General features: G+C 31.4%; 1 protein-coding gene across 1 annotated transcript; it reads right to left on the bottom strand.

Annotated features, from left to right (window-relative positions):
• Positions 1 to 13,224: 13,224 nt before the first annotated feature.
• On the bottom strand, positions 13,225 to 15,098 carry LOC133812667 (S-adenosyl-L-methionine:benzoic acid/salicylic acid carboxyl methyltransferase 3-like). Its single transcript, XM_062246464.1, has 4 exons — positions 14,941 to 15,098; positions 14,416 to 14,820; positions 14,073 to 14,330; positions 13,225 to 13,792 (listed from the first exon to the last, which is right to left on the bottom strand). The coding sequence occupies exons 1-4, from the start codon at positions 15,013 to 15,015 to the stop codon at positions 13,430 to 13,432; spliced, it is 1,101 nt and encodes a 366-aa protein (XP_062102448.1). The 5' UTR covers positions 15,016 to 15,098; the 3' UTR covers positions 13,225 to 13,429.
• Between the last annotated feature and the right edge of the window lie 5,769 nt (positions 15,099 to 20,867).

A 20,867-nucleotide genomic window follows, 5' to 3' on the forward strand; every position in this document is an offset into this window, starting at 1 on the left:
CTCCTAAAACCATAAGAAAGAGTGAGTCTAAAGAAAGGAGATGAAATGAAAGAGATGGAAAGACTAAACCATAAAAAAGAACATACTTACCGACTTATATGCTTAAGAGCTTGGATTCCCTAACCAAAATAAGAATAAGGTTAGGGGACTGAGTAGAAGGTTTTGAGAAAGGAAATAACATAAAATACAGAAAGGAACTAGAGTTTTGGGTTTACCTCAAAGATTGCAAGATCAATCTAACCTCCACCGAAATACTATAGAACTCACTTCCCAAAGTGTTTGATAAGCTTATGATGTTTAAGCTTATAGTTTTTCCCCAAACCAAGTGTTTACACTCTCACACTCACTTAACACTAGCAGCTTCTGAACTTAGAGCAAATGGTGAATAATGGCTGGGTACTAGGTCCTATTTATAGAGTTTGGGAAATGAAAATATCTTGATTTTACTTGAATAAAAATAATGGCTTTTTAGGTGAAAATCATTTGAATAATCGTTCAGCAGAGGCTGAAGACTCGTTCAGAAGATGCTGGACTGTTGAAGGAGTTTGAATGGCTGAAAGGAAAAGAATTCAAAAGTATTTGAAAACATGCTGGTGGAGGCGATATATCGCCCCCTATAGGCGATATATCGCCTGGACCTTTGTTCCCGAGGCGACCGTGCATCGATTCGTGTTTTCCGTATCTACGTGCTGCGATATATCGCCCCCTATAGCTGCGATATATCGGCATACGCTGAATATTTAAACACGAATTTACACATTTTTAGCTAAGTTTGAATGGAGTAAACAGCCTTGACTAAGCCCTCAACGTACTCAAAGCTGCTGACTGACCCTATAACATTCAAACTTTACCCTTATTTAATTTAATCCTCCAAAATACTTAATCCTTAATTACCATTCATAACATGTGCTTAAAATCCTATTGGTTGATATCTAAACCTTATAGTATAATAAATATAATCCTTAATATCAGTCACATTAATCAAACCTTAGGTTAAACTTAATATTCTTAAAATATAGATTAAACTTAGAAAATCTATAAGTACTACTATGAGTGTCCAAATAATTCCCGGTCTGAACCAAAAATCCATAGTAACAAAGATAATGCTATAAATACTATCATACTATTATCTATCTTAGCTAAGTAAAGTTCTTGGACTCTACACTGTTTAAGTAAGGCTTCATCCTCCTTCTGCTTTTCCTTCACTTGCTCCAATAAATTCGATTGTATTGTAAGATTTTCTATCCCTCCCGTTATTAGTTCTATTCCAGCCTTTACTATTTCCTGTTGGAGTGGTACTTCAATTGTTTCCAATGCCAACAAGCTTCCATGGCCTCGTCTGCTTAAGGAATCTGCTACCACATTTTCCTTACTAGGGTGATACAATATCTCACAATCATAATCCTTGACTAATTCCAACCAACTCCTCTGTCTTATATTCAGTTCCTTCTGCCTGACGAAATACTTGAGACTTTTGTGATCGGTGTATATCTCGCATTTCTCTCCGTACAGATAGTACCTCCATATCCTTAATGCAAAAACCATTGCTGCTAACTCCATGTCATGAGTAGGGTACCTTTGCTCGTATTCTTTCAACTGTCTTGAGGCATAAGCCACCACTCTGTCATTTTGCATTAGTACGCATCTCAACCCTTGTTTAGATGCATCACAATATACCACAAACTTGTCCTTGTTTGTGGGTACACATAAAACTGGCGCAGATATTAATTTGTTCTTTAATGTCTGGAAATTATCCTCACACTTATCTGTCCAAATGAATCTTTGTTGCTTCCGCATCAAGTTTGTTAAAGGTGTAGCTATCTTTAAGAACCCTTCCAAAAATCTTCGATAATATCCCGCCAATCCTAAGAAACTTCTTACTTCGGTCGCATTCCTAGGTCTTGACCAATCCTTCACGACTTCAACTTTAGTGGGATCCACTGCTACACCATCCTTTGATACTACGTGACCAAGAAAAACAACATTCTCTAACCAGAACTCACATTTTTTAAAATTTGCGTACAACTGGTGCTTCTTAAGTCTTGTTAGTGTCAGTCTGAGATGCTCTTCGTGCTCTACTACCGACTTTGAGTAGATTAGAATGTCATCAATAAAAAACACTATAAACTTGTCTAAATAATCTTTAAATACTCGATTCATTAGGTCCATAAAGGCAGCTAGAGCATTGGTCAGTCCAAACGACATTACCAAGAATTCATAGTGTCCATATCGTGTCCTAAATGTTGTCTTAGGAATATCCTCCTTCCGTACCTTCAATTGATGATATCCCGATCATAGATCGATCTTAGAAAATACTTATGCGCCTTGTGGCTGGTCAAAAAGATCATCCATTCTCGATAAATGATATTTATTCTTAATAGTAACATTATTAAGCTCTCGATAGTCAATGCACAATCGCATTGTCCTATCTTTCTTTTTCACGAATAAGACTGGTGCACCCTAATGGGAATAGCTTGGTCGGATGAATCCCTTATCCAACAATTCTTGCAATTATGTCTTTAATTCTTTTAGTTCTGTCTGCGCCATCTAATAAGGAGCTTTTGAAATTGGAGTTGTGTCTGGTGCTAGCTCAATAGTGAACTCTATGTCTCTATCTGGTGGTACTCCAGGTAAGTCTTCTAGAAACACTTCCAGGAATTCACACACTATGTGTACATTTTCTGGCCTTAACTGATTTTCTCTCACCATGTCTACAATGCTAGCTAAGTATGCTTGACACCCCTTGTATATCATCCTTTCTGCCTTGAGTGCTGAGATAAGGGGCATCCGAAATCCCGTTGCTTCACCCATAAAGAAGAATGACTCTCCTCCTTCTGGTTGGAACATAACCATCTTTCGCCGACAATCTATTGTGGCTCCATGTTTCGCAAGCCAATCCATGCCCAGAATAACGTCATAATCCTTTATCTTTAATTCGATTAAGTCCCCGAGTAACTCTCTATTCTCGATCATAATCGTGATGGCTTGCAACCATCTAGACGATATCATTACTTCCCCAGATGGTAAGGTCGTGGAAAACTTCTTTCTAAGATTATGTAGAGTCCAAGAACTTTACTTAGCTAAGTTAGATAGTAGTATAATAGTAATAATAGTATTATCATTATGACTGTGGATTTTTGGTTCAGGCCGGGAATTATTTGGACACTCATAGTAGTACTTGTAGACTTTCTAAGTTTAACCTATAGTTTAAGAATATTAATTTTAACCTAAGGGTTGATTAATATAACTGATATTGAGGATAATATTTAATATACTATAAGGTTTAAATAAGAACCAATAGGATTATAGCACATGTTATGTATGGGTTATTAATGATTAAGTATTTTGAGGATTAAATTTATTAAGGGTAAAGTTTGAATGCTCTAAGGTTAGTCAGCAGCTTTGAAAACGTTTAAGGGCTTAGTCAAGGCTGTTTACTCAATTCAAATTAAGCTAAAAATGTGTAATTTCGTGTTTAAATAATCAGTGTATGCCGATATATCGCAGCTATAGGGGGCGATATATCGCAGCACGAAGATACGGAAAAAACGAAACGATGCACGACTGCCTCGGGCATACTGGCCCAGGCGATATATCGCCTACAGGGGGCGATATATCGCCGCTCTCAGCACATTTTGAAAGCTTTCAAAATCATTTCCCATTCAAACCTTCAACCTCTTGATAAGTCCAGCATCTTTTTGAACGAGTCTTCAGCCTCTGCTGAACAATAATTCAAATTATTTTCACTTAAAAAGCCATTATTTTTATTCAAGTTAAATGAGATCTTTTCATTCCTAAACTCTATAAATAGGACCTAGTACCCAGCCATTATTCATCTTTTACTCTAAGTTCAGAGGCTGCACATTGCTAGGTGAGTGTGAGAGTGTAAACACTTGGGTTGGGAATCATAAGCTTGATCATCATATGCTTATCAAAACACTTGGGAAGTAAGATTTTATAGCATTTCGGTTCAAGGTTTAGATTGATCTTACAAGTCTTCAAGGTATTTCCACACCCTAGTTCATTGGTAGTATTCTATTTAAGTTCTCATAGTCTTCTACTCAGCCTTCTAACCTTATTCTTTATTTTGGTTAGGAAATCTAAGAACTTGCACATAAGTTTTTGGGTAAGTATATTCTCAATGGTTTAGTCCTTTCATCTCATTTTCTTCAATAGACTCACCCTTTCATAAATGGTTTTTAGGAGTGTTCCAAAGTCTCAACTCTGTCCTCATATCCCGGTAATTTGGTAAGGAAAATATGATAGAATTTATATGTTATATGCTTTTTATATGTTATCTTATGTTTTTATGTTATGAAATATGTTATGTTATGTTATGTATGTTTGTAGGCTTGGGCATATGACCCATATGACTAACAAGCCCCAAATGGATTATGGGCATATGACCTGCTTAGCTAGTAGGACCCCACTAATCTAATGGGCATATGACTTGTTTAGTCTATGGGACCCCAAGTAATAATGGCCATTATAGTATGTGTATGATATAAGTGTTATGTTATGTTTTCTTTATGTTTCTTATGAAATTTATGAATATGAACTATGTGTTAGATTTTTCCTTGCTGGGCATTAGGCTCATTCCTTTTTGTTTATATGTGCAGGCAAATAGTCTTAGTGGTGGGAAAGGTTCTTGGAAGCTTGGAGAATGTGTATTGAGGCGGAATGGATTCAAGAGCCGAGCGTTTCGATTCGAGGATGTAGTTTGTTCCTTATGGTTTTTACATGTATTTTTCCACATTTTATTATGTAAATCTCTTTTTAATTATGTCATGTTTTGATTTTAAAACAATGGGATCCCATATCCTACTTGATATATTTTGTAAGGTACATTTTTATTTTTTACAAGTTTCTTAATAAACTTATGGTCTTTTCAATTGTAAAGATTTATTAAGGATTAGTGTTTATGTATAGTTTTCGTTAATGGTCCAAAAGTCTAGAGTAGTTGGGTCATTACAGATTCTCACTAAACCTACCTAGTCTATCAATCATTTCTAAAGAAACAAATGAATGTGTAGCTCCAGAATAAAAAAGGTCTTTACAAAGTTTATCAATAATAAAGATCTGACCTGTCACCACCGTATTGCTGGCCTTTGCTTCTTCATGAGTTAAAGAAAACACCCGAGCTGGCACTAATTTATCATATTTCTTTTGTCCTTTTGTTTGATCTGTCTTCTGCTGTGGGCACTCCTTCATATGACCCTCTTGTCCACACTTGTAACAGACTTTCAGATGTGCTTTACATTCTCCCCCATGTTTACGGTTGCATTTAGGGCAATTAGGAATCTCTCTGTAGCGACCTTGGGAATTATTATTATTGTTAGGTCCTCCTTTGGCTTTCTTATCCGCCGAACTTCCTTGGCCATTTTGGAATTTCCGCTTGTTATCACCTTGGCCATTATTTCCTTTGTTAGCATCTCTTTTTGCAGCACCCTCATTCCAAATATGGTCTTCCAAAAGCTCTGCCTCCAATGCCCTTTCAAGAGTTTCAGCATATGTAGTTACCCCAACACTCATCATCTTTACATCATGGGCAATCATATGTTTTAGTCCTCTGATAAACCTATGAATTCTTATCACTCCAGTGGGCACTAAATCTTCTGCGAATTTTTCCAGTCTATCAAATTTTTGTGCGTACTCGGTCACAGTGGAGTTTCCTTGAGTTAATGCTACAAATTCATCTACTCATGCAGCTAGTATTGATGCACTATAATATTTCTTGTTGAAAACTTGCACAAACTCATTCCAGGTCATGGCCGCCACGTCTCGAGTTTGTTTAACTATGTCCCACCATATTTAAGCATCTTTCTTTAGAAGGTGCGAGGCACACGACACCCTGTCTTCGTTGCTCAACCTCATGTGGTCAAGAATAGATTCTACCGACCTCAACCACTCTTCAGCTTCAAGTGGGTCAGTGCTCCCTTCAAATTTTACTGGGTGTTGCTTTTGAAATCGCTCATAGACCGGTTCAGAACGGTTCTCCTACATTTGCACAAAATTTGCGAGCAATAATCCCCCATTTTCCACCTTTTGCGGCTCTACTGGTGCCCGCGGGTTTGGTTGTTGGTATTTATGGAGTTCTTCTTCTCTCCTCCTCAACTGCTCTCTTAGTTGCGTATTTTCTCTTTCCAAATCACTTTTTCCTGGTGCACGAGCATCTGGAACCTCAGGGGTGGCTTCCCTACTTGGAATGCCAGGTACACCCCTACCTCGGCCCTTTCCTCTCCCGGCAGTAACTCTTCCATTAATACGATCAAATCTTCTCGGACGCATAATGAGGAGAACTAAGATCTCCACTAATCTCTTCTAAAAGAGATAAAAAAATTATGCAAAATAATAAAAACTTGACTTCAACATACAATAAGACAAATAAATAATTCATAGATAAAGATAACAAATAACATTATAAATAAATCAAAATAAAACAGCCACCAATCCGAAAAATAAATAAATAAATAATAATAATAAAATAAGTTCTACTAAAACTCCGGAAAAAAAAAATAATACTAAAGTACTAAGGAGTTATACTAAAACCCAATCTAACAAAATAACACAAAAGATACTAACAATTTATCCTAGTCCTCTACATCAGACCCTTCTTCCAATATATCCTCTGAAATTGCCAAATAATTTTCATTTTCATTTCTAACATAGTCATCCAATGTAGTGGTCGGTATAGTGCTAATTACATTAATCCTAGACTCATTAGTAAGCCTATGCTCCATAGGTTGTTCTTCTTCTATTATTCCATCGATTCCGAATGTGATGGTTCTTTGCTTGACAATAATACGAAATGTGTTTGCAAAGCGAACTATAAGAGTTCTAATATTCCTTCATAATTGATCTCCCCCATATTGTTTTTTAACGTATGTACTGCTGAGGGCGTCTGGATTGCATATGTAAGGGCAAGATATTTTTCATGGGCCCATATTTGTACACCCCCCCCCCCCCCCCCTCCGGTTCACTAGATCCTGCATCTTTTCGTGGATTGCCATAATCTGCCTAAATAGTTTCACCAACTCATTATCATCATGCTGTGCTCTAACTCTTTTTAGAGATCGTATCTCCCTAAGAATAGTTTCCCTCAAAGATTCTGTCATATGAGGCATTTTAACTCTGCAAACACTCTACCTAAGGTCAATAAACTTAAATAAAAATTCAAATAACAATTATTCTTACAGAGCAATAAGTTGAGCCCATTTCCAGCCTTGTGTGTATCTTGTAAGAATATTCGGAACCAATATAACCGTGGCTTTGATACCACTTGTAAGACCCTAACTTTTTCTTTAAAAACTATTCAAAATAAAATATATAAATAAATAGTAGATGTCGCCATATTTATTAAATGTAAAAGAAATTTCGACAAATGGGATCCAAGTAAAAAAAAAAACAAAATAGTCTTTAAATAAACATAGCAACAATCTTTATTGAAATAAATAAATAAAGTTGGCTTGTCCGAGATCTCCCCATCGATTATATGGTCCTCACAGGATACACACACTTCTGGATTGAGTCTCAGCTTATTACATCTGCCCTAAAGTTTCACTTTTTATCTGCACAAAAGACAAAGAAAGGAATGAGCAACTAAAGCCCTGTAAGGAAGTGCTTCACGCATACACAAACAAGAAATCTATCTTCATAAAAATAAAATCATAACACAAACTTTATAGCATACTAAGTTTCAAGCAATAATATATCAACAACAATAACACATATTTCTAACACAACAAGCAGTATATAGATGAGTTGAGGAAGCAAGAGAACCTGATTCCGTTGGGAAAAATACCCCTGAGACTATACTTGGTCAAAACTGTGGACCTACACAGTCTAATATTGTGGACCTACACGGTCAAAACAGTGATCTATGTACGAAACTCAACAAGCAAGACTAGATTCACAGAGAACAAAGATTAGTTCTATCTAACTTCCTTACCTTGAAAAAAGAACTTATTATGAGAGATTGCAAAAAATAGAACCTATTTAATCATAAATATAATCTCATTAGTGTCTTCCCCAAAACTAATTAAATCAAAACTAACTAAATTACCAATAACACAAGAGAAAATCTTACCTTAATTACTTGCACTCTATTTGTTTTTCCACTTCATCATTATTGGCTGCCTCTTATTTTTATTTTTATTTTACTCTATACGTGAACTATATATCATATATATATATATATATATATATATATTTATTTATCTAACCTCATCCTCTATTCTTATTCAAACTCATCATAACAGATTTTAGAAAATATCTTCAACAAAACCAATATTAAATCTATATAAATATATAACCACCCATTCTTTTACTGAGAAACTCTCAACTATTTATGACTCTACCAAACCTTAGTGATATAATCTTTTTTTTTTCTCTTAAATACAAACCATGTGACTAAAACCTGATTCCCTACTTCCTTGTTAACAAAAAAAAAACAATAATATATGTATACACCAACCAAAAAAAAAGTAGTTATATAAAATACTAAAATTCAAATCTTAGCCTACACAAGTTTGACCGAATCAACCATGCACTATCATATTCATCATCTTTATATAATCTAATAAATAAAATAAAACAAGTTAATCTATTCCAAAAATAAACACCACACACGTGTGTCTAAGATATTAAATCCTAGGCAATTATCTCTTTTATTTAATTAACAATCTATACACCCACCAAGAAAAAATTAAATTAAAAACAATAATTTCTAGACTAAGATAAATACCAATTTATCTAATAAACTATTTTTTTTGAAATTTTATGCAATTATCTTATTTTTTTCTAGCATTACTTAAAATAATACCACAACTAAAAATATTGATACAAAAATTCCTGAACATAACATAATCAAATAATACACAAGTAATCATTTAACTAGGCTACTTGAGTTCTACAAGCAGTTAGAGCCACGGCGTAGGGTAGGCACATCGTGGCATGAGGCACAGGCAGAGAAGAGGCTTGGCCTCTGTTTGGAGGCGGGCCACGGCTCAGGGCTAGGGGGCTGCGGCGCTTAAGGGCATTTTTGCCTAGATTTGGATTTTAGTTATGGGAACTTAACTCTAAGGGCTCGACATCAATCCTACTACCCAGTTGGGTAGGATTCAATGTTCTGGAGGCTAGGACTCGGTCCGGAAGTATTTATTTACTCATTTTTTTATGGGATTTTATATTATGGTTGTGACTAGGTGATCACTAGGGGCTTGGAAACAAGATCGTGCTTGACAGTCGTGTATTGGTAACCTGTGCTTGGACCAAAGGTAAGAAAACTGCACCAAGTATGTGATGCATGTGATACATGTGGTTATGGCACGGCATGAATGTTGAATATGGGATGAGTCTCTGTAATTGTGCATGATTATGATTATGCTTGTAATTATTGATTAAGCATGTTGAATGCCTTATATCTGGATATTTGACATATGATATATGTCTGTTCGCATTACCTTATTGAGGAAGCATTAACTTATTAGTTAAGAAACGACAATGGTGTTTAGTATTGGTCGTGAAGCTGTGACTTATCAGTCATGATCGACAATAATACTGAGCGATGGTCATATGGAATTGACTCATGAGTCAAGAGCGGCATCAACATTTTTAACGCAGGCCGAAATGATTAGATCTAATCAACATGAGCATTAAATGCTTGACCGACCTATTGGTCGAAGGAAACTAAAGCGCTTGGCTAGCCTAAGGCTAGTTACTCAAAGTCAGGGCTAAAAGGCTAAGGTGACTGGAATGTCAAATGGCTTAGGGCACAGGACCCCAGAGAGACTTATTAGTCATCTATTCAGGGCGCATGACTCCAGAGAGACTTATTAGTCATCTATTCAGGGCGCAGGTAAAAAGACTTATTAGTCATCTGTTCAGAGCGCAAGTACCCAGAGAGACTTATTAGTCATCTACTCAGGGCGCAGGACTCCATAAACATTTATTTGTACTTGCATGCATGCATGAATAGGATTATTACTGCTAGGCATGCTTATTATGATTTGGTGACATGTTATTGTCTGCTTATGCGCATGTTTGAGTTTTCTTGCTGAGCCTCGGCTCACGAGTGCTATGTGGTGCAGGTAAAGGTAAAAGAAAGTTGGACCATCCTTGAGTTGGAGAGCTTAGGTGACGAAGTGTAGATATGTGACTACTCGACCACCACGGCCGAGGGTGTAAAGAGGAACTAGGGTTAAACCCTATTTTGCCGCTTAGGTTGGTTGGTTGTAACTCTTTTATTGTAATTAACCTTTAAAATATATTTTGGGATCCCAATGCATATAGTAAATATTTTAGTGAAACATTGTATCTTTGACCAAAAATTTTAACCCTAAACCGTTAATTACACTTAGTTACACGATTATGACCAAATGACTCGTTTAGCGAGTTTAACACTGTTTTAAATACACAGCATAACGGTCCCTGGGTAGTAGGGCGTTACATTCCTAATCATACTTAACGGCCAAGGACCAACGTCCGCACTAAAAGTGTAATGATAGGTATTTTTGCGGCCAAAAAATTTATATAGGCATTTAAGTGCAACAAAGCAAACTACATAGGTATTAATGCCGCAAACTTCCCTTTAAAAATATTTAGGTTACAATTTTTTCATGTATCAAAATAAAAAAAGCCCCTACTAGTAGGTAGAAAAATAATGACCCTAGAAAAGAATTTTCCTATATATCCCAAGCAAGTTCAAAAGTGGTGAGGTTCCCTAATATTTCTTTTTTGAGGAGTTTTAATGGGCTCCACCACAAAGATATATGCGTATTTTTCACTTATATATAACAAAAGTAAAAGTAAAGAATTTACTATAATAATATCACATATATTATTTACAAAATTATATACAATATATATCATTTTATTAAACATAATTATATAAAAACAATCTCACCAATGAAGCCACTTTCCTAATTTGTTTTATATATATATATAACTTCCCATATTTAATATTATAGGAATTCAATTAATGAATCAAATAGTAATTATATAATATTCAAATTATTATTTCAATTAAATGAGATACCACAATTAATTGGCGGCAATTCATGAAATATTTGAATAACTATCTTCAGAAAAACTACTATAAATTGTCTAAATAAAATTGTTTAATATGATAAACTAATATAGTGAAAAAAATAAACATAAAAGTATTCAGTATAAAAGTACACATTGAACAATAAATTAACAAAACGTTTATATAACTATAACATGCTATTCTAATGTATTATTTTATTGATAAAGATTTTTTTTTAAAAATTGCTATGTATAATTATAATGTACCCGTCTAACTAAAATATTTTTATTTATTTTAGTATACCATGATAAAAATAAATAAAAACAGTATTTAACAATAGCGTTATTGTCTAACATATACGATACTGTTTATTTTATTAAAATATAATACACAAATATGACAACTGTGTATATTTACCACATCTACCAATTTAAAGCAAAAAATAACATTTAAAAAATAAACAAATCAGTTTAAAGTGCAATATATTCACAAAATATACAATGTTTTCAAAAAATAAACATAAACTTAGCTGTATATTCATAGCAAGAAATATTCATAAAAAAATAAATATAAACATAACTTTATATTCATAAAAAGGAAAAAAAAATTAACATACAAAACAATCCAAAAAATTAAAAATGACATCATTTGCATAAACATAAAAATAAACAAAATTGCTACTAATAATAACCAATATATTAAATTTAAAATAAAAATATACTATTCAGTTTATAAAAATAAACAAACAATCACGTTAAAAATAATAATAAACATATTTGTTTAGAAAAAAAATATGTTTGTTTATAACAATGAACAATAATCATTTATCAATAAAACATACAATCTTGAAATAAACTAACATTAGAAAATAATGAATGACAATGTGAAAGAGTCACAGTCTTTATTTAGTTTTTGGCATATATGTGTTGGTTTAAATAAAAATTATACATTTAATTTAGACAACCACGGTGGCTCCATCAGGCTATAGCGAGCATGGGGTGTGGGGGTACTAGATTTGAAGCACGAAACTTGAGGAATGCGGTGGTGGCGGCGACGATGAGACTCACCTCCACCCATGGTGTTCGGATTTGGGCCATGAAGTCATGGTTCCAGTGAGCTCCATCTACTCTCAATCTCATCCATAGTCGACGACTGAGAAGAATGGTATCTCATCCATAATCGCCATTAGGAAACTAAAGAGCATTCTTCTTCTTTTCAAAATAAAAACTTAATGGACTTTTGAAAAGTATAGATACAGAAAATTAAGGGATATTAAAATCCAAATATATTCTCACTATCTATATTAAGAAGTTACTAAAAATAAAACAGTTATACAAATATTCACAAACGAAATAAAAAATATTCATTAAATAAGGAAACATTATATATAATTTTTTAAAAATGGTAAGATTTATATGTTAAAATGTAATAAAAAATTACAAATATAATGTAATGAGAAATGTAAAAATCCCAAGATATATGGGGTAGCAGGTCCTGTCTTGGGCCTCTCTTGGGTTAGAAATCTTTGAGAATGAGAGGCCCGTCGTTGTATTGGCTAATCAAACTTTCGAACTTTTGAGAGAATCCATGAGATCATTAAGGACAGCGTCGAGAAATCCCCACTCAATTTTGCCATTTGCTTTAACCACGCATGCCAAGTATTATCAAACCCAGAGATTAGCTTTTGCAGATGTCTTATTATTCTTCATGACATGCATGACTTCTTCTGCTAAAATTGAGGCCTTATGTTGTTTCATTTTTTAGATCTAGATCCAAAATATTTCTCTTTAATGTCTGGACATTGAATTTTTTTTATTGGTTTTGTGTTCATATTAATTAGTAATATTTTCACGAAAGGCACATGGTGTCCTTGATAACGACTCTCTCTTATTAATGTTACTATATTAGAATTTTTGATAAAGTATTATACTATTATTATTAATTATAAAGTGTCACCTTAGATGAAAGGTTTGAAATGACAGCACTTTTGTATCAAGATTGTCTTTTTATTAATCACTCGTTGCCGTATTTTGTTACATTTTTGTCGCATGCAAGAGAAAACCCATATATATTATTTTGAATTTCCTTTTTAATTTCAAGAAATTACGTGTATCGTTGTAATTGAAAGCCATTCGTATATTTTTATATTTATCAATAATATATATAATATTATATGAGATAATCACACACTCGAGAAATAAAACAAAAACAAATTCATTTTCTTGATCAAATATTTAAAAATACAACTAGTATATAAGTAGCTATCGATCACTATTACTAATGATAAGATAGCTTTTATTGAACAAAAAAAAAACATATATGATACACTATTACATACCCAAACATGATAAGATGGCTAAGATGTATTCTAGTGGAGATGATATTGATGATTGATGATACTCATCAATCTCCTTTGTTGAGAGAAATGATGACATTGAAAAACTCAGTCTTCTCCTTAGACATACGATCGACAATAATCTCCCTGTACCTGCGGAACACCTCGTCAATTATTGCTTCGCCGAAGTGACTAACGAGCAGTGGTTCAGCCACGGCTCTCATGCATTTTGCCACGCTGTAACCACCGTCGTTGAGCTCCTCAGACGTACCAAACGCAGTGTCGTCTGAGGCACTCCAATGGACTTGGGAAACCTCAACTTTGTTGACGGTGAATGAGCCTTCCTTCACAACCTCGTCTGTCAATTCTGATGGCGACGGTGTGTACTGTGGAATGTTGAAACTGTCCACTTTTTCTTCCTCGATAAGACCCTGAAAACAAAATCGTAAATTTATGCAAACTGTAATATAAAAATTTGAACTTTTACAGTAATACTATTTTTTTTTTGTGTTTGTGACCCGAAATCTAATTGGTTCAGCATTTGTGGTGAAATAAAACCTTCGGACCAGTTATCTTTTAAGCTTTCCTTTTATGTTTGATATAGTGAATTTTATCTTCTCCATCAGTATTTTTGTCCCAAAAGAATTTCCACGTGTAACTTATTTTTCTTGTTTTTCTTCAGCTAATACTTTTATATATATATATATATACCTCTGAGACCATGTGGTTGAGTGCCATAGCCAAAAGCTCCCAAATGTAACAACCATCTTTGCTAGTTGGATCTTCGCTCTTTCTACCAAGAATGGTTAAAACCATACTTCCTCCAGCCACTAATTCCTTCGATCGACACTTGAGAAACAGTGAAAAATCTCTTTGGAATTGATCTTTGTAAGCCTTAATCACACTCGGTGGGCTTGTACTAGCCATGTAAATGTTACCTTTGTTATAATTCTCCAGTCCCTCAGGAACCTATATACACACATACACTCACATAAACTACTATTCACGTATATAAATACATACTAAGTCTCAAAATCTTTGTATTTGTTTATACCTGAGACAGCCATTGGAGACTGTAAGATGAGTGAACAAAATGCAGGCTTTTGGTAGGGAAGAGCCTGCCGTAGAAGGAGCCAGGAACACCGGTGACGAAACATGGGCCGAAACCGGTGCCCATTTGGGTTGTGAGGCTGTGTTGGAAGCTTGGGAGGGTTCTGAAAATTGAGTTGAAATCATTGCCGGGAAGGTCATTCAAGTAGAGCTGAAACTCAGGTGATTCACAGCCTAGTTTCTTGCAAAGCTTGTGAACTACTTTTACGAGTTCAGACACCACAAAAAAAGTGTTTGGTCCTGAAGAACAACCCAAATCAGCAATTGCCACGGTCGTTGATAATTTGGTACTGCAGTGATTAATTATGGCTTCTTCCGTAATGGGCTTGGTCATGGATATGACTTTTTTCTGTAAACGTAGCAAAAACAAAAAGAAAGTGATGATGATGATGATGATCATGTACATAAAATAACATATGCAAATATAGTATATATATTCAGTTTTGGTTCGAATAGTGTTGTAATTTACTTGAACCAAGGAATTGTTGGCGTAACTTTTTTCTCCCACTCCTCCATTCATGTGAAGAACTTGAACTACTTCCATATTTTTTCTCTTGAGTTGTAAATATAATAGGAGCTAGAATATATATGTTTGTTAATTTTGATTTAGCTTGCTCAGTATACGAGAGATTCATCTCTATTTATAGTTAAATGTGAGTGTATTAGAACAAGTGAAAACACAGATTCATTGGTTGGAAAGAAAATGACGAAGCTTTAACAACCCTAGTTTTGTCACATGTGTTTTCTCTTTGTCAAGGAAATGGTATAATTAAGAGTGAGCATCTAGTACACGCGTGACGCGTGTAATATAAAATAAGTTTTATATTTATATAAATAGATTAATTTGCTTTTCAAAATCCCAAAAAATATATATATATATATTAAGAAAAACAAAATTCCTAAGTTCTAATTAAAAAATTCTTTGAAATTCAAGCGACTGATCTGTCGTGATCACTGGCCCAGAAGCCTTGCTTTGCTCTTTGCATGTGCCCCATACACCTCCACCCTATGGCTCTCAATCTCTCGAGAAATTGATTAAATCATCATTGCCATTATAAGCTGTATGGCATTTCTATAGGAGACTTGTGATAACAATAATTTGAAGATTGTGATGACTAGTACTTGTTGTTAGAATTTTTTAAAATTAAGGATAAATAAATGGATAATGTAAAAATAAATAAATAAAATATTAACATACATGTAAAATTTATGTAGCAATAGTTATTTACTGTGACAAAGTTAAGTGTCGATGCTCTAGGCATTACAATTATTTATGCTTTATTGTGATTACTAGTTGTATGCCCAAAGTTGAGATTTGACTCTTTGTTAATGAATTTCTTTCTTTTTTTCTAAAATAAAAATAAGAAAGAAAAAATTTACTATTCAATGAATGATACAAAAAGAAATATTACATCACTATGTATAATCAAGCCGTAGAACATACAAAAAAAAAAAAACCATAAAGAAACTAATAATAATAGGTCCTATTTCTCCACTATCATCATAAACCTCAAAAAAATTCCTACATTTTAGTTTACCAAAAATGTCACACACTACTAGCCTATCGAACTAAATCAGATGGAATTTGGGTAATAAATTTTCTCAAGTTTAGAGCTGTTAGAGCACTATCAGTAACTTCTCTACTCTTTCTTTCAAAATATATCATCAAAACTTCATTTTTTTTTATTTTACAATACACCATAAAACAACATATTTTATTTCTTTATTTATATTATTTTTTATCATATTTTATTAATTTCAAATATTTTATTTTACTATCAATAATATAATGTTTGTAATATTTATCTATACAATTATAATTTAATTCAAATTTATTTATATATTTATAATATCAATAATATAAATATGTAACCACACATATATATATTTCAAAAGAAAAAAGAAAAAGACACGCACGCCCAAATATCTCTTCAAAACAACGTTAAATGCACGTTTACTTAGTTTTTATTTAGAAAATATATCAATTATTTTTATTATGTTTTTTTAATTGTCATATAAATTTTAAATAAATAAACAGTGTATACATATTATAAAAAAAAAATGTCAGAAACATATTAAAAATAAATTAAAACGAAACATTGTCTATAGTTTTTTTAAAAAATAACAAAATGGTTAAACCAATAATCCATTAAATATACATTTTTTATTTATAAAAATAGGGTGCCTTCTAGTTTTAAAATTAAATACTTTTTTTTCTAATTTCTTTTTAGAAAATATACCAATGAATTTCAATATAATAAAATATTAAAAAGAATTCTAAATTAAAACTATGAATTTAAAAAGTTTATTTAATCAAATTTTAAAATATTTAATTTAAAAAATTTTAAAGGCTACAAAAAATTATATATAAATATATATTATTTAATTAATTACTAGAGTAATTAAAATAATTAATTTTTCATTAAAAAAATACTAAGCAGTAAAATAAGAAAATATGTATATTTATGTATTAGTTCACAATTACTTAAATATTTTTCTTAAACAAAATACGTTAAATGACAAAATAAATAATTAATAAAAGAAATAAAAAAATAAATTTAAGCACATAAATATTTTTTGGTTATAGTTTTGAAAACATATATGATTAATAGAGTAAATTAAATACTTTAATATGAAATTTTAAAATTTGTGATGAGAAATTATTATGCCAATTTATTATTTTTTTATTTATTTTTCAATTTATTTACCTTATTTAGATAATTTTAAAACTAATAGTGTTAAAAAACAATAAGAAAAATTATTAAATCTAACGGATGCACAACAATTTCCGTTAAACTCACATTTATAATATATAAAGATATACGCGTATGAGTGCACTCTTAATGGTTACTACCCATGGATGGTTATTTTAATATTAACTATTAGATTAAAATCAATAGTTCATATTTATAGTTGTTAATTAATATTTCTAAAAATAAATTTTGATTTTTTCAAATTTTTGGAAGGATTACCTGATGAAAAACGTGTATTTATTATGAAAATATAATATTGTAAATTTTTCATTTTTCAAATGCATGTCAATTTCTAAATATAGCTAGTGTCTCTTATTGGTTGAAAACAAAGGTGACAAAAAAAAATAATTAAATTCGAAATTAATGTAGAAAAAAAATATTTACCTATTAGTGACTTGCAATATCAAGTCATTATGTTGTCATATCATCATAATTGTTAGTACTCATTTATGGGTAGAAACCATTGAGAAGTTTTCCATACGTGTATATATATATATAGTAATACCATATACATGTATTTATTTATTTCTATTGGAAAAAATCAAATAAGAGAGAGAAAAAGAGAGTAACAATAATAATAAAATAATTTTACCATATACATGTATTTATTTATTTGTATGGGAAAAAATCAAATAAGAGAGAGAAAAAGAGAGTAACAATAATAATAAGATAATTTTAAAGAATTGAATAGTGTAACATAAATGTAGAGATACTATAATGTCATTCTCCAAAAAAAATTGAAGAGGAACATCTGCTATAGTTTGAATTTGACAGTTTTGATCTATATTTATAAAGAATTGTTATTTTAAAGAGCCTTGTGAGTCCTGTTAGGAACTTTATTTTGATTTTATGTAGTTTCTGGATGTTCGATAGTCAGTTTCAATTTGATAAATTGTTTTTTCGTACACTAAAATTAATTTTTCTGATTTTTAGTACGGATATCATTTTTAAATTATTTTATCATCTTAATTTAGTTTGTTTTTTAAAATAATTGAACTAATGAAAATTTGCCACATAAACCCTAAAGTACCATGTAATAGAGAGTAGCTGAGGACCACACATTTTCATTAATAGTAGAATGTGTATTTTAACCAATCACAATTTTTAAATTGATATATATATATATATATTGAACTTAATTTCATGCAAATATTATATATATGTGTGGTTAATTTTATATTATTAATCATAATACAAAGAAGATCCCAAGGCCTATATATACATATGAAACATTATTATAATATATGTTTTCTTATGGAATACTATTTTTTACAATTGATGAAAGCCTCAAACTTCATTATTGCAAAGATCATAAATGATTAGAAGAAGAGTTCCCAGGAATATCCTTCAAAGAAAAATCTCCATATATAACAACAAACAAAAAAATGCTGAATTGTCTAACTCAATGACGAGCATAAGTGTTACTGTTAGGTACAATTTCCCAGAAAGTTACTAATCGATCGGTTCATACCAGCCAAAATACATTTTCTTAATAATATCCCCATCACTAAAGAAAAGCTTTCAAAGCCCCAATAAAACTATTATTGCTATCATTATCCTCAACAATCACATATTGGATATATTTTTTCTTTTTTGAAAGGAAAGTCACATATTGGACTTTGTGAGCCACAGCTTTGGATACGAAAATAATACCTTTTATTTAGAATATATATAAATATATATATATATGGTTCTCTTTTCTCTCATACTAAGGTTTCTGTGCTTGTCCTTGCAACATTTGGATCCTACAGTGCACAATATATATATATATATATGTATATCAATCTCTGTTTGATTAAAGTTAGCATTTTCAAGCAGTTAGATCGACAAAGAGTCTGAATATATGGGCCATATGACAACTGATATAACAAATCAAAATATCTGAAAAACTTTAAAAATTTAGTTTGGATAATTAGAAACTTTAATCTAGTTCTTTGGGTGGAACTTAAATAGATTTAACTTGGTTTTCGATCTAAGCTGGTTAATTAGTTTCTCAAATGAACTAGATGTTATTTTTTATTTTATTTTAAGATTTAGTAGCATCTTAAATAAGTATATGATTAAGTGTAGTGTAATATTTTGGCCTGAATTTTTTATGTTAAAATTCGGATGAGATTTGAGAATTATAATAGTCACACCAATCTGGCAATCTTGACCGTTGATATTATCTATTATCATGCATGGTAAGCTTATATAATTGGGATGGATTTATAGGGAGCTCATATGTATACTAATACTAATGAAATGATTATATAGATCACATATAAGATTGATATTAATTAGGTGTATCCAACAATCATTTTCAACTATATTGTAGAAATGTTTTGTTAAAAAATAAAGTTATTATTATATGAGTTGAAAAAAAAACAGTATTATAATATTCTGTATAGATATTAAAGAAAAACCAAAAAATATTACAAAAATAATTTTTTTAAATAAAATAAATATTTAATATTTTGATATTTTTTAATTTAATTAATATTATTTTATTTATATTTCAATTTTTGTGTTTTTATTTTGAATATTTTACATTAAATTAATCTAAATCAATATATAAAATAATTATTTGCACAAATGTTTCTAATGATCGTATATATAGTAGTTATTTAGAGCATTCTACACATTTTTAGGAAATTATGAGTAATTTACAGGGCCGAAAACAATACTCAAATAAGTTTATTTCCCCTCACATAAAAAAACAGTCACGCGTGCAACAAATTATTTAAATTTTATTTTTTGGCATTGCAAATTATTTGGAATTTCCTGAAAATTTACAGGAAGCTCTAAAAAACTACAATATACACGATCATATAAAAAATTTGTGCTAAAAATACTTTCCGAGCTAAAAACTAAAAATGTGATAGTGTACCGGTGTGCTTCTTTTTAGGGGTACACAAGAGATTTTCCCAAAATTTTATTTGCCCCATGCACTTTGTAATAATTTTATCCAAATGGAATAGAGGAATGATGGAACTAGGGAATCTAGGGATGATGACCATGATGTACATTCCTATTTTTTTTTTACATTTTAATATAATGTATTTTCTTTTAAAAAATTATCTAAATATATATTTGGCCCTCCTAAAATATAAATCCATACATTTTATAAGCATATTATTATATTAATATAATCTTTATAAAAAAAATTAGTCCTTCTAAACATTAATTTTGGCTCCGCCACTGCAATAAACAGTGGATTCTTGTACATCATAAAACTTCAAAATGATGTAATATATATATATATATAAGAGAAATTTTCTTGTGGTTATCATTTTCTGTATTTAGTACTATATGATCCGAAAGAAATATGAGATAACACACTCATTTAAAGAATGAACTTGTGGCATTCCTTATTTTTATCATTTTGTCAGCTGCTGTTTTTAATTATAGCCATATATATATATATATATTGAATGTTTTGTCTAGCTATCTAGATGGAAAATCTTGTTGACAACTACCAGAGTAACCTCTTTTATTCAATACGTAGAATGTAGACTCAATTCTATTATTAGTTTTACAAAAACACAACGACAATATATTATATGATATGTCCAACAATTAGGCTTATGGCCATGTCGGCATTGGGTTGATCGAGTTGGATAATAGGCATCTATTCTCTTTTTCTTTTTTGAAATATTCGATA

This window comes from Humulus lupulus, chromosome 1 (assembly GCF_963169125.1).
Source record: "Humulus lupulus chromosome 1, drHumLupu1.1, whole genome shotgun sequence".
In the NCBI taxonomy this organism is placed as follows: domain Eukaryota; kingdom Viridiplantae; phylum Streptophyta; class Magnoliopsida; order Rosales; family Cannabaceae; genus Humulus; species Humulus lupulus.

Coding starts and splice junctions, on each gene's coding strand:
- LOC133812667 (XM_062246464.1), bottom strand. CDS start 15,015: ATGGAAGTAGTTCAAGTTCTTCACATGAATGGAGGAGTGGGAGAAAAA. Junction 14,821..14,940: donor CCAACAATTCCTTGGTTCAA/GTAAATTACAAC, acceptor CTACGTTTACAG/AAAAAAGTCATATCCATGAC. Junction 14,331..14,415: donor GTCTCCAATGGCTGTCTCAG/GTATAAACAAAT, acceptor GTGTGTATATAG/GTTCCTGAGGGACTGGAGAA.